General features: G+C 41.7%; 1 protein-coding gene across 7 annotated transcripts in view; it reads left to right on the forward strand.

The window, feature by feature from the left end:
• Positions 1–1215: 1215 nt before the first annotated feature.
• ACMSD (aminocarboxymuconate semialdehyde decarboxylase) overlaps positions 1216–14052 on the forward strand; it is a 63602-nt gene continuing 50765 nt past the window's right edge. The window contains exons 1-3 of one of the 7 annotated variants that reach the window (XM_054477830.1): positions 1332–1393; positions 7002–7114; positions 7877–7921. Coding sequence is in view for 1 of the 7 variants with exons in the window: in XM_054477829.1 (XP_054333804.1) it covers positions 1337–1393; positions 7877–7921 (102 nt within the window). In the remaining 6 variants the exon portion in view is untranslated. Of the gene's footprint in view, positions 1394–5824; positions 5991–7001; positions 7115–7876; positions 7922–14052 lie in introns of those variants that run through there. The other 6 variants (XM_054477831.1, XM_054477834.1, XM_054477832.2 and 3 more) reach the window with 6 other exon arrangements.

Here is a 14052-nt window from a genome sequence, read left to right on the forward strand (position 1 = left end):
ACTGAACTTCTAAAAAAATGGATTTTAAGGATTTCCTTTATTTTCTTTCAAGCTGTCTGTTATAATTTATCCAGAATCTAGCTGAATTACAGAAGGAAGCTTTTTGACTACTCAATTTATGTATTGTGGAGTCTGAGCTGAAGGGAGCATCTAAGGCAGGTTTAAGGGTTTGCCAGGGGACCTGGGGTCCCTTGAACATTTTAAGCTGTCCAGGAAGAGGAAAGGGTAAACACAGAACAATCAAGTGCTGTTTTACTCCAGGCTCTCTTTAAAGGCATGACCATAAGCCCCACTTTCTGCAGTATTGGAAGCCCTCCCTGACTGCTCTGATAATGCTAAATGGAAATGGCTACTATCTTCTTTTCCCTACACTTTAGGATATGTATCATCTTTCTCTCAGTCAACCTTACATCGTCAGCACATAGCAGTTCTCCATAAATGTTTGTTAAATGCATGAATGAAGCTGGGTGCAGTGGCTCTCGCCTGTAATCCCAGCACTTTGGGAGGCAAAGGTGGATGGATTGCTTGAGCCCAGGAATTGATACCAGCCTGGGCAATATACTGAGACTGCATCTCAAATTAAAAAACAAAAAAAAAGAAAAAAATGCATGAATGGATGAGTCCAAGACAAAGGCACTGGAGGAAAAAACATATATGAAGAGTGGACTCTTTCTGTGATTTAAAATGTGAAACCTCCCCATAACTTTTCAACACGTTAAATTTTCATGAACAAGCCAACTGTTAAATATTATTTAAAGATATGGGAGTAACTAACTGAACAAAAAGCAAAATCATAAAAACTGGCTGCTTCTGAATAGTGCAAGGAAAAGTAAGAAAAGGTGAGTCAGGGATCTATCCTTTTTCTGTAAAAGCCCTCTGCATGGTTTTATTTTTAACTACAAACTATTTAATTATTAACTATGTATAACTAAGTTAAAATATTTAAAATGAAAAATTAGTCAATTTTTTACCTGCTGTAAGTCAAAGCATCCTGCTGTGCTTTTGACCTCATACAGTTGAGTACAGTTTTTTTTGTTTTGGTTTTTTTGGTTTTTTTTTAAGTTTTGTGCCAAGAGTCCTGACTACCAAACTGTGTTGACCCAAAGCTTGATTAACAAATAAAGCTTGGTTAACCAAAGCTTGGTTAACAAATAAACAGAACTTTGAACTTTAATAAAGCAGTTCTAACGGACCTAGACTGGGTTGGGCAGGCCTACTGACTGCTGCCTGAAGGTGGCTGTAAAGGAACCAAGTAAATCAATTAACTCCACAGTTTTCACAAAGGTCTCTTGATATCAAAACTTCTTTCCTTACATGCTTCTCTGATCCTGTGGAGATGAAAATTGACATCCATAGTCATATTCTACCAAAAGAATGGCCAGATCTAAAAAAGGTAATGGTAATTAATTGCTGAATTATTTCCGAAACTTCTCCAGAGTTTCTCAATGCCTTTCTCTTCTTTGTGGAATTAGATGTCTAGTTTATCTGCTTTGGTGGGGGGCGAGGGGGTTAAATTATTTGGTAGTTCTGATTTTCTAGCTTTTAAAAATGACTTTTATATTTATTTTGAAAGAACATTGGATTAAAGAAATAAGTGCTTTCTCAGAATCCCTTTTTTCCCCTCAAATGAACCATTCTTTAAAATATCTGGACAATTTAAGTAAGGCAGATTTACCTTTTTAAAAATCACATATTCAGCTGCTGGGAAGACACATGCCAACTACAGAATTTAAAGTTACAATTTTAAGTAAAAGACTATTAAAAATGGAATGTGATCGGTTTCGAGGACTTCTAAAATATATCTCCTTTCCAAAATGTTTAAAATAAGTTTTAGAAGCACCAAGAGATAGCTTTGTGAATTTTTTTAGTCTATTTTAGGACACTGCCTGAAACCTTTGCTGTTTGATGTTCTTTATTCTATAAATCTTTGTCCTGAAGAACTAGGAAGTAGGTACATCAAAAAATCCTAGAATAAATGACATGAAGCTTTTGCACCATGACATCTCCTAAGAGAGTATTCTTTGTGTTTCTCTAAAGATGGAAATTTCCTTTTGTCATTAAGAACTTTTGAATGAATATAAAAAGAGGAAGGTGAGGAACATGAAGGAAATGTAAAATTGGCTAGAGGTTTGTTCAGGCTTAATATCGGGTTTTACCCAATCTTCAGCATCTGCCAGTACTTTCACACCACCGATAATGTTTCAACTTTTTTATCCCAAGTGAGGGAAAATGAATTAACCCAAACTTGAATTAAATGTGGTTCATTGTGCAAATAGATGAAACTATTTTCTTCTCATAGTTGTCTCATCAAAGAATGTTTATCTTGAGTATTTCTTTGTCCATTGGTATCTTAGGTAAGATAGGTGGTAGAAACTGTGGATTGAAAAATAAAATCTTTGAAAGCCTATCCTATGTACAGCTAAAGATAAAAGCTAAACCTCTCAACCTGCTCTTCCTAAAAGGACTCTACATGTTTACACAGGAACATGCTGTTCTGAGTGCTGTTGTCCTCATCATAGTTTACTGAAGTGTAAACCACTTCACAATGTTAATGATTTCATGAAGGGAATGCACCAGTTACTTTGTGGGAGTGCATCTGCCTTGTTTAGAAGCTGCATGCAGTTTCTTACATCTTATGGTGCCTACCACTTTCTACCCCTCATTTATGAGTATTTTCCTGATGAATGATGCAATGAACACATTGATTAATTTGTGATACAGGTAATGGAAGCAATAGATTATACTCCCTAATCTGAGAGTTTTAGAAAAATCCAAATTTTAGTATTTGGTATTTTAAAATAGCCATAATCTATACCTAGAAAAAAAAAACACTAATTCCTCTGTTACAGCTTTTTTCTCTATTTGAGTATGAAAGAATATCCACATGAAATGCTTTGGAAACCACCACGGTGGTCTCTAGAGGACAACGCCCACCTGTACTATCCCACTGAGAGAGCTAGCTAGCATGACCGACCCTCCAAGCAGGGCTCCAAGCTCCAGGGCATACACCTCCTTGTGCAGACAGGATTTTGAGGCTTAGAGAGAGCTACAGTCTGAATGTGTATGTCCCCCCCAAAATTCAGGTGAAACCCTCGTCCACAAGGCAATGGTATTAGGAGATGCAGCCTTCTGGAGGTGATTAGGTAATGAGAGCAGAGCCCTCATGTGTGAGATTAGTGCCCTTATAAAGTAAGCCCAAGGAAGCTTGTTCGCCCCTTCTGCCACATGAGGGCACAGCAAGAAAGCACCATCTTAGAACCAGGAAGCCGGTTCTCACCAGATCTTGGACTTCCCGGCTTCCAAACTCCCTCTCCTTTCTATCACCAGCTATTGCTTTAAAGAGGGAGAGGAATTTTGTCCCGATAAACCAGGTTTCTTCTTCTTTTTTTATTTTTATTTTTATGTATTTATTTTTATTTCCACACGCTATTGGGGAACAGGTGGTGTTTGGTTACATGAGTAAGTTCTTTAGTGGTGATTTGTGAGATTTTGGTGCACCCATCACCCAAGCAGTATACACTGCACCCAATTTTAGTCTTTTATCCCTCATCTGCTTCCCACCCTTTCCCCGAGTCCCCAAAGTCCATCGTGTCATTCTTATGCCTTTGCATCCTCATAACTTAGCTCCCACTTATGAGTGAGAACATAAGATGTTTGGTTTTTGATTCCAAACCAGGTTTCTTCTTATGTAGTAGTCTCATATGCTGCAAGCAGACAGCTGATACACTTCATCATCACCATCTACATCATTTCCATCATTATAGTCATAACACTTCGCACTTCCAGGGAGAGACAGAGGGAGAAATAATTTACATAAACCTTGTGAAATATGCAGATAAGATTTATATTATTCACTTGACAGATGAGACACTTGAGACTCAGAAATGAACCTAGAATCCCAGAGCTATGAGAGGCCACCATGGTCCCTCAAGAGCCTCCCCACCACCACATCCACCTTGAGAAAACTGGCCCAAGAGAGTACTGCTGCTGGAATAACCTTGACCTTCTTGCACAATGAAGAGACGGAAAAGCAGAATCAACACACCTGAAGTGATGTTTAATTAATGATGACAAAGGACTGGGATTTGAGAAGTCTTTTCATTTTCACTTGCTAATAATAATTTTAGTCAGAGTTACAAGTAGGGTCTTTGAAAAAAAACGTATCTGACATATAAAGACAATGGATTCAGGGATACTTGATCAAATTGTTTCTGATGAATGAGGACCCACACACTCTCTGCTGTCACAAACAGGAGGTGGGGCCCAAGAAACCGTGGTGAAAGATGTTTCAGGTTGATCTGCAATGGAATATTCACAGCAACAATGAGGATGATACAGTTTCAGCTTTTTCCTCCAGCAAGGCCTTACTGACAACCTACTGTCTGCCCAATAGCAGGGCTTGCAAAGATTCTTCTAATTATAAATGGAGCAAAAAATTCTGTCCTCCAATTTAAAAATCATATGCTTACAACTTCTTTTGTTAGCAATTGCACTTGATCGATATAAGGCTTTAGAAGACAAAATCCTAGACATCATTTGATTTTTAGAAAATCCTTCTGAGGAGATAAATATCTGGTTTCATCACCCAGGCTCATTATTCACCTCATGGAGGTGTGATGTCTTCAAGACATTAACAGTGTCATTCAGTTCATCCACTTTGATTCATACATGCCCATTTCAGAAACATATCTCTTGTATATAAAACTGAATTTCCTTGAATGTTTTCAATTTGTTTTTTATTTGGCATGCTCATAAATGCTGTGAGACACTGGTTATTGTCAGTCAAACACTTTCAGATTATAGATGCTTCCTGGCATATGCTCGAACCAAAACCACTCCCAGGGTCATAAATTTTAGACCCCAGGCTCAGCTCAACCTAGGATGAGAACTGCAGGGCTACATTAAGCACAGACCTGGAGAAGAATAAAGTTGCCCTAAATAAGTTGGGTCTTTGCAAGGGGCCTGTGAGATAAATTGGCACTTTATACTTTCCAGGAAAGGGAGGGAGGGACACAGAGTGACAAAAGGCTCTTTTCTTCATGGCTCTCCTTAGTTCTGACCCCAGGGTATTCTATTTTGGGTTGGAATAAGATTGTCGCCACAACTGCCACCCCTACCACCATCCCCACTGCTACTATCACCATGGCTGTCACTGCTAGCACCATCACCATCACGGGTACCACCATTGCCACCATACTCACTACTTCAGCCACACCACTACCACCACCTCACTCCCTCCACCATGGCAGTTAGTGCCCCCACTGTCACCACCATCACCATCAGCATCATTGTTAGTATGAATGAAGCCCTGTCCACTGGCCAGGCCTGGTGACAGCAGCTTTATATGCACTATCTCAGCTAATTCCCCTAAAAACTTATGTCCCCCCCACTCCTGTTAGCCTCATTTCATTAATACACATAAGGAAACAGTGACTCGGAGACATTTCATGCCAACAAAGTCAAGTGCCTTGTAAGTGACTTGTTGCATGAGGGAGGATCCCTCTGCTCTGCCTTTCCTACCTCCCCACCCTTCCCCAAATGGAATACTTCTCTACCTGCTAACATATGGGTTACAGTTCCTTACAGAATTACGAAAAAGTAACAAAGAAAGAGAGTGAGGAAGAAGCAGGAGAAAGCACGCAGTAGAGAAAGAAGGAAATAAAACCTTTTCTTCTACATTAAGGATAAAAGTTCAATGGCAAATTTCCAGTTTAAAAGCACATAGTCTTAAGTTTACTCTAAAGTGTAACTGATTAAGGTCATATTCCATTCCTCCCCCAACATACCTCTCTTGGCAGCTTTTTCCAGGGGAAAAGAAGGAAAAAGTACCAGGGTATTGAATGCATGAAGGGTGAGAGCAGGGGTTGAGGGCACAAGCAAAGGAGAAGGCTGGGTGCAGAGAGGAGAAGCTGAGCGCTCTTGCCTGCCCAGCCTGCAAAACCAGTTCTGCTGATGTCACTGGGGAGGAAACAGAAGATAGATTTCTAAAGGTAATATGATTATTTGGGGCTAGGACTCAAGAACAGACCTTATACCTGGGTGGAATAAGACTGGTATAGAATTAATCCAAACCTTAAGAAGCTGTTGAGGCAGACCCCAGGCACAGACAGAGACACAAACACCTCTATGCTGCACCGTGGCCCAGGCCCAGACCTTCCCCTCAGTCTAGTGGTGAAGGGAGCTAGGAAAGGGGTCCACCAAGACCTGACTCCCTACAGACAACTTCCCTGCACCATGGCATGAGAACCAACTGCTGTACCCTGGCCTCATCCAGCCACAAGTGAGAGGTTGAGCTGATGTTCAGCTTGCTTTACTCGTTGACCCATCACCGCTGACCAACTCAGAGCCATTAAGGAGCTCCCTCATGTAGCTGTCTCCTGCCTCCATTCCTTCCCTCTGACACCACACTGTGAGAGCCATGCAGGAAGCATGGAAATCCTGAACACTAGAAGATCCTCTCCAATCTGACCCCAGGACTACCTTTTCAACCTCCCTCCCAATACTGCAGCCCAAGGTGTTAGGTCAGCTCCCTCGCCAAGGCCCCCAGAGCACCTGTGCATCACGGTGACAGTGAGTCTCACAGGCGATGATGTGGCCCTTCAATTCCTTGCCTACCCCAGCCTTAACCTCCCAAGACTCTGCTCCACATGGGCTGGAACTATCCTTCACTTTTATTTTCTCTGCCCTAGTAACGCTTGTCATAGATGGGACTCCATGAAAGCGTGAAGAAGGAATAATGATATGATGCAGTATGATATGACATGATAAAGTCAATAGTTATTTGAGTCATATTTACCTACATTTTCAGTCGGTGGCTTTCCACAGTTTTTATGAATGATCGCCAGGCAGAAATCTATTTTATATTGTGACTCAGTATAAACATTTATATACATTAAATGGGAAGAAAAAATGTTATGTTATGAAACCATTACTTAATACATGGGAGACATTCTAATTTATTCTATTCCTTTCCATTCCTTTACTCTCTTATGTTTTCCAAGAAGCAGACCCTGAGACAAGGATTCAGATGCAAGTAGTTTGCTTTGGAGGTGATCCCAGGAAACACCAGTAGAGTGAGGAAGTGAGACAGGGAAAACAGGGCAGCCAGTGAAAGGTTTGTATTCCAGAGCAAAATGTGTGCCTCATCTCTGCGTTATCCTGACCGAGGGGTGGGGTACGGTGTGTTCAGTGTATTTATATACAACACCCTCAATTATCTGTTAAGGGCTGTTGGGCCAAGGGGATGCAGGAGGCTAATTTCTTAGTACTTCTGACCTACTAGGATGGCTTGATCAAAGCAGGTTCCAGGGGAAAGCCCTCAGCCAGTGAAATGTAGGCGCTGGCTGATGGAGGTGGGCTGGCATGCACAGAAGTGTCAAAGCGAAGGGATATGAGCGGGACACCAACAGCGTCTGCTACATACATGATTTCCTGTTTTAAAATGTTTGAGTCCCTATCCACTAAACTGATATCACAATCTACTCATGGATTGCAACCCACAGTTTGAAAAGCAGTGTATTTCCTAAAGAGTGGTCCTTAGGGGCGATGTACTCCTGGTAGCCTGTGAAATGATTTTAGGTGGTACGTGAACAATATTTTTTCATGTTAATCTTCATTTTAAAAATTCAAGCTGCATTAGGGGAAAAGATAAAACCAGCACTGCTGAGACAACAGAATTTTCTTCTTGTATAAATATATTGAAGGAAAAATGTAAGTGAATTTAATTGTAAATACTAAATAGGCGATACATGAGTATGGGGGAAATGGGAAGGCAATGCTTGAAAGATGGAGCTCAGGATCTTCTGCACTAAGCATGCCCCTTGATTGCAGCCTGGTCTTTTCTCTTTGACTCTAACTGTGCTTCTCCCCGCTGCAGAGGTTCGGCTATGGAGGCTGGGTGCAGCTCCAACACCACAGCAAGGTGAGTTTCTTCCAAAGTATGAACAACAGTAGGACTCAGGGAGAGCTGAGCCATGGGATACCTCACTGCAGGCTGGGCCTCCAGGGAACGCCACTCTTCTGCCCATGTATTAGCTTTGTTGTAGGCAAGGGAACAGCACTGAGATTTCTCAGAATAATTGGGAAAAATGGAGATGACGTCAAAGAGTAGTATTTAGGAAGATAAAATTGGAATTTGAGAACCCATTAAAAAGTTCTCTCTCTCTCTCTCTCTCTCTCTCTCTCTCTCTCTCTCTCTCTCCCCTCTCCCCATCCCCACCAACCAGTTTTAGCAATTATTGCTCTGCCTCGAGGAAGTGACCTAGCGCTCTCTACAGGTTATTACAGTATATTAAAGCTGACCAAATAAATGGGACAATTAGGTTTGAGCACAAGCTGGAAAAATTAAACACTGGAGACAAAGGGGAGAAGACAGTGTTATTAAGGGTTGAGTTTGGTAAGAGGAAAGAGCAAAAAGAAGAAGGCTGTTGGCAAAGCCCTCTAGAAATAATGAGGCCCAAGAGTGAGCTGGGAGTCTAGATCTGCCCAGGGCATGGGTCTGACTTCATTTTCAGAGGCATCATATGTCCTCTCCAAGTTCAGAGGGAATATTCTTGAGCTTCCAGCTGGCATACAGACATGACTAATGCAAGCTCTGGAGGACTTGTGGTCTGGAAATCCAGTTAATGTGCAGAGTTAACCCAATGCAGCATGGAAAGGTTAGGACTCCCTTTACATCAGGTGCTAAGGGGCAGAGATTTGGGCACCAAGGATCAGAGAAGGCCTTCTGGAGGAAATGATGCCCATCCCACATCTTAAAGCAGGTGGGGAGGCTTTCCCAGCGAATAAGGAAACCATGTTCTAGGAAAAGAAGAAAGGGAACAAAGGCATGAAATATTAAACATATGTGAGCTCAGAATTCAAGCACTCAGCTACCAGCATTTCTCAAACTGTGGTCCCACAACCAGTTTCACCATCATCTGGGAACTTGGGAGAAATGCAAATTCTCAGGCCCTACCCCAGTCCTACCAAATCAGAACTCTAGAGGTAGGGCAAGCAACCTGTTTTAACAAGCCTCCTGGTGATTCTGATGCATAGTCAAGGGTTTTTTAATTATTAATTTTTTTAAGGACAGGGTCTCGCTCTATTGCCCAGCTGGAGTGCAGTGATGCAATCACAGCTCACTTGCAGCCTCCAACTCCCAGGCTTAAGTGATCCTCCCACCTCAGCTTCCCAAATAGCTGAGACTACGGGTACACACCAACATTCCCAGCTAATTATTTTATTTTATTTTTTAGACAGGGGGTCTCACTATGTTACCCAGGCTGACCTCGAACTCCTGGTCTCAAGTGGTCCTCCTACTTCAGCCTCCCAAAGTAGCACATTCAAGTTTAAGAACCACTGGCTCTCATACATTCATTCACTGACTCACTACTTTTTATTGAAACTTGTTTTGTGTCAGGCCCACCAACCTAGACACTGAGACTATGCTGGTGAACAAGATAGACATAGTCCCTGCTCTGATAGTGCTCAGATTCTAGGGGTCACAAGTCAACATCATCAGTTCAGAGAATGGAATATAAAGCAGCGATGTGATAGAAAGCAAGAGGCTGGCTGGTCAGTGACCTGGCAAAGGCTTTGAGGATGAGAAGGGAACACTTTTCCAAGTGGGGGAACAGCAGTTGCAAAGGCCATCAAGTGGTAAAGAGTTGATGTGTTCAAGGAACAGAAAGAAGGGCAATGTGGCTGAAATGCAGTGAAAGGGGGAGATAGTAGGAAATGGGCTGGCAAGGTAGGCAGAGGCCCAGCCACATGGGGACTTGCAGGGCATGCTAAAGAGTCTGGATTGCATTCTCAAAACAATGCAAATTCTTCGGAGGGTCTTAGTGGCTTTAAAAAACCACTTTGGTTGCTCTGTGGAGAACACATAGAGGCAGACAAGAGTAGGGAGAGTGAAGAAGAGGCAAAAAGATGGAGAGGAAGCCAGAAACCTCATCAGACAGGGCCATGAAGGATTTAGGGGTTTAGGCCCCGAAATGAGCTTAGGGCTTTAAACTTGATCCTGAAGACAGTGGGGAACCACTAAAGAGTTTTTTGGGGTCATATATATATACTTTAAGTTCTGGGATCCATGTGCAGAATGTGCAGATTTGTTACATAGGTATACAAGTGCCATGGTGGTTCACTGCACCCATCAACCCGTCGTCTACGTTAGGTATTTCTCCTAATGCTATCCGTCCCCTAGCCCCCCATCCCCTGACAGGCCACGGTGTGTGATGTTTCCCTCCCTGTGTCCATGTGTTCTCATTGTTCAACTCCCACTTATGAGTGAGAACATGCAGTGTTTGGTTTTCTGTTCCTGTGTTAGTTGCTGGGCATGATGGTTTCTAGCTTCATCCATGTCCCTGCAAAGGACATGAACTCATCCTTTTTTATGGCTGTATAGTATTCCATGGTGTATATGTGCCACATTTTCTTTTTTTCTTTTTTCTTTTTCTTTTTTTTTTTTTTTTTTGAGACGGAGTTTTGCTCTTGTCGCACAGGCTGGAGTGCAATGGCGCAATCCTGGCTCACCGCAACCTCTGCCTCCCAGGTTCAAGTGATTCTCCTGCCTCAGGCTCCTGGGTAGCTGGGATTACAGGCATGTGCCACCACGCCCAGCTAATTTTGTATTTTTAGTAGAGACAGGGTTTCTCCATGTTGGTCAGGCGGGTCTTGAACTCCCAACCTCAGGTGATCTGCTCGCCCTGGCCTTCCAAAGTGCTGGGATTACAGGCGTGAGCCATTGCGCCCAGCCAGCCACATTTTCTTCATCCAGTCTATCATCGATGGGCATTTGGGTTGGTTCCAAGTCTTTGCTATTGTGTATAGTGCTGCAGTAAACATACGTCTGCATGTGTCTTTATAGTAGAATGATTTATAATCCTTTGGGTATATACCCAGTGATGAGATTGCTGGGTCAAATGGTATTTCTGTTTCTAGATCCTTGAGGAATTGCCACACTGTCTTCCACAATGGTTGAACTAACTTACACCCCCACCAACGGTATAAAAGCATTCCTATTTCTCCACATCCTCTCCAGCATCTGTTGTTTCCTGACTTTTTAATAATAGCCATTCTAACTGGCATGAGATGGTATCTCATTGTGGTTTTGATTTGCGTTTCTCTAATGACCAGTGATGATGAGATTTTTTGCATGTTTGTTGGGCACATAAATGTCTTCTTTGAGAAGTGTCTGTTCATATCTTTCGCCCACTGTTTGATGGGGTTGTTTTTTTTCTTGTAAATTTGTTTAAGTTCCTTATAGATTCTGGATATTAGCCCTTTGTCAGATGGACAGATTGCAAAAGCTTCCTCCCATTCTGTGGGTTGCTGTTCACTCTGATGATAGTTTATTTTGCTGTGCAGAAGCTCTTTAGTTTAATTAGATCCCATTTGTCAGTTTTGGCTTTTGTTGCCATTGCTTCTGGTGTTTTAGTCATGAAGTCTTTGCCCGTGCCTATGTCCTGAATGGCACTGCTTAGGTTTTCAAGAATTTTAAACATCACTGTCTATGAGGCAGCCCATCCTCACCTTCTTCAGTGTGTCCACTAAGTGTCAATTCAAACACTGTGCTTCACTTCTCCCATTCAAAATGCTAGTTCCTAGACCAGGATCTGATGCTCTCAGCTGGCCTCAAGTCTCTCTGAGGGAAAATATGATATGAATGGAGCTGACGGCAAAGCAGCTAGGAAGCCCCAGCTGCAGGGACAGGCAGCTGTGATTTTTTTTTTTTTCTTACTCCATGTCCCTGTCTTCAGTTTGTCCTTCAATAGTGGATTTGAATGGCCTTCATTTCATTTTGTTTTAATATCAAAAAATTTCATAAACTTAGTAGCCAAATCTCCAAAAGAAAACAAAAAGGAAATATTTTCCAGTCACATCTACTGACTTATTTCCAGCAAAATCTGATACAATGGTAATCAAATAGGACAAAAGAGTAACACACTCCCTCTCTCTCAAAAACAAAACAAAGCAAACCAAAACAGACTCAGTCTGTATTTTTCATAATTACAGTTGTCAGGGATTTGAGTCCATAAAAAACAATATGCAAATGTAAACAACATGCAAATGTACACAATTATGCAAATTAGGCTGGGAGCAATGAGAAAATCCAGGATTTGAGATTTGAAAATAATTCTTACTCTCCTATTTTCCTTTAGTGAAGAAATGTGTTCTGCCCCCAGGATTGACGTACCCTGGAGATTCCTGTTCTCTCAAAGGTCTTTCCAAAACATTTCTCTGGTTTGCTCCATTTCTCTTCTTAATCCTTGGTTTTTCAGTGTTCCCCAAACAAATTGAGGGGTAGTCATTTGTCATGGCAAAGCCTTGCTCAGAACTGAAAAACATTATTTGTCTTTTGATTGAATATTTATAAAAGTATAAGTAGCAGGCCAGTCCTTGGTTTGTATGACAACCTGCCAGGATCTGCATGGGGTAGGGGCAGAATTGTGCCCTGATGGCAAAGACACCTGGGAGCATTTTAAAGCTCCAACCCAGGAGGGTAGACACGGGCCCATTTCAAAGCCATAGGTCAACAGCATCTAGAAACACACACTGAGTTCATCCCAGGGTCTTGGGAACACACACACACACACACACACAAACACACGCGAACATTTACATCACACTTTTAGCATTTTTACACACATAATTCTGTTGGACTCCTCACTGTTATCAACCATATTTGTGTCCCCCACCCCCCAAATTCATATGTCGAAGTACTAACCCCCTTAAAAAATGAAAAAGATTGCAAAACAAAATAGTAGAATGCACTGCTTATGGCAAGAGTAAATATTGTTTCATGAATCTTCTGTCTCAGTTTGTGTCTGTACAAATAGATATATATGGGTATTCTGAACGACAATGAAAAATAGATTTCTTTTTTTTTTTTTTTTTGAGATGTAGTTTCGCTCTTGTTGCCCAGGATGGAGTGCAATGGCGCCATCTCGGCTCACTGCAACCTCCGTCTCCCAGGTTCAAGCAATTCTCCTGCCTCAGCCTCCCAAGTAGCTGTGATTACAGGCGTGTGCTACCACGCCCAGCTAATTTTGTATTTTTAGTAGACACAGAGTTTCAACATGTCAGTCAGGCTGGTCTCTAACTCCTGACCTCAAGTGATCCACCTGCTTCGGCCCCCCAGAGTGCTAGGATTATAGGCGTGAGCCAACAGGCTTGGCCAAAAAATAGATTTCTTAATGTGGGGTCACAGCCAAAACTGGCTGAAAGCCATTCATCTTGTCCAATACCTTCAGATGTTTTTAAGAATAATTTATTATTATTATATAAGTAATATTTGACTAAATGCTCCTTTTTAGATTCAAGCCATTAGAGATAAAGCTATAATTCTCTTGGACCAGCACTCCCTGTTCTTAAAAGTTCTTCCTTTCTTTAAAATAATTTCAACTTTTATTTTAAGCTCAGAGGATACATGTGCAGGTTTGTTACCTGGGTATATCGAGTGATGCTGAGGTTTAGGGGTATGATTGAACCCGCCACCCAGTTAGTGAGCATAGTAACCATTGGAAACTATCAGTTTCTCAGGCCTTGTCTCCTCCCTCCCGGCCCCCTCTGGTAGTCCCCAGTGTCTATTGTTGCCATCCCTATACCCATGTAAACCCAAAGTTTAGCTTCCATTTCTAAGTCAGAACATGCAGTAGTTGGTTTTCTGTTCCTGTGTTAATTCAATTAGGATAACGGCCTCCAGGTGCATCTGTGTTGCTGCAAGGATATGACTTCATTATTTTTTATGGCTGCATGGTATTCCATGGTGTATATGGAATATCCATGGAATATTATATTTTCTTTATCCAGTTCATTGTTATGGGCACCTAGGTTGATTCTATGTCTTTGCTATTGTGAATAGTGCTGTAACGAACATACAGGTGCATGTGTCTTTTTGGTAGGACAATTTATTTTCCTCTGGATATATACCCAGTAATAGGATCACTAGGTTGAATGGCAATTTTGTTTCAAGTTCTTTAAGAAATCTCCGAACTGCTTTCCACAGTCAGATACTCCACTAATTTACATTCCTACCAACAGTGTAGAAGCATTCCCTTTTCTTTTTTTTTT

This window comes from Pongo pygmaeus, chromosome 11 (assembly GCF_028885625.2).
Source record: "Pongo pygmaeus isolate AG05252 chromosome 11, NHGRI_mPonPyg2-v2.0_pri, whole genome shotgun sequence".
In the NCBI taxonomy this organism is placed as follows: Eukaryota; Metazoa; Chordata; class Mammalia; order Primates; family Hominidae; genus Pongo; species Pongo pygmaeus.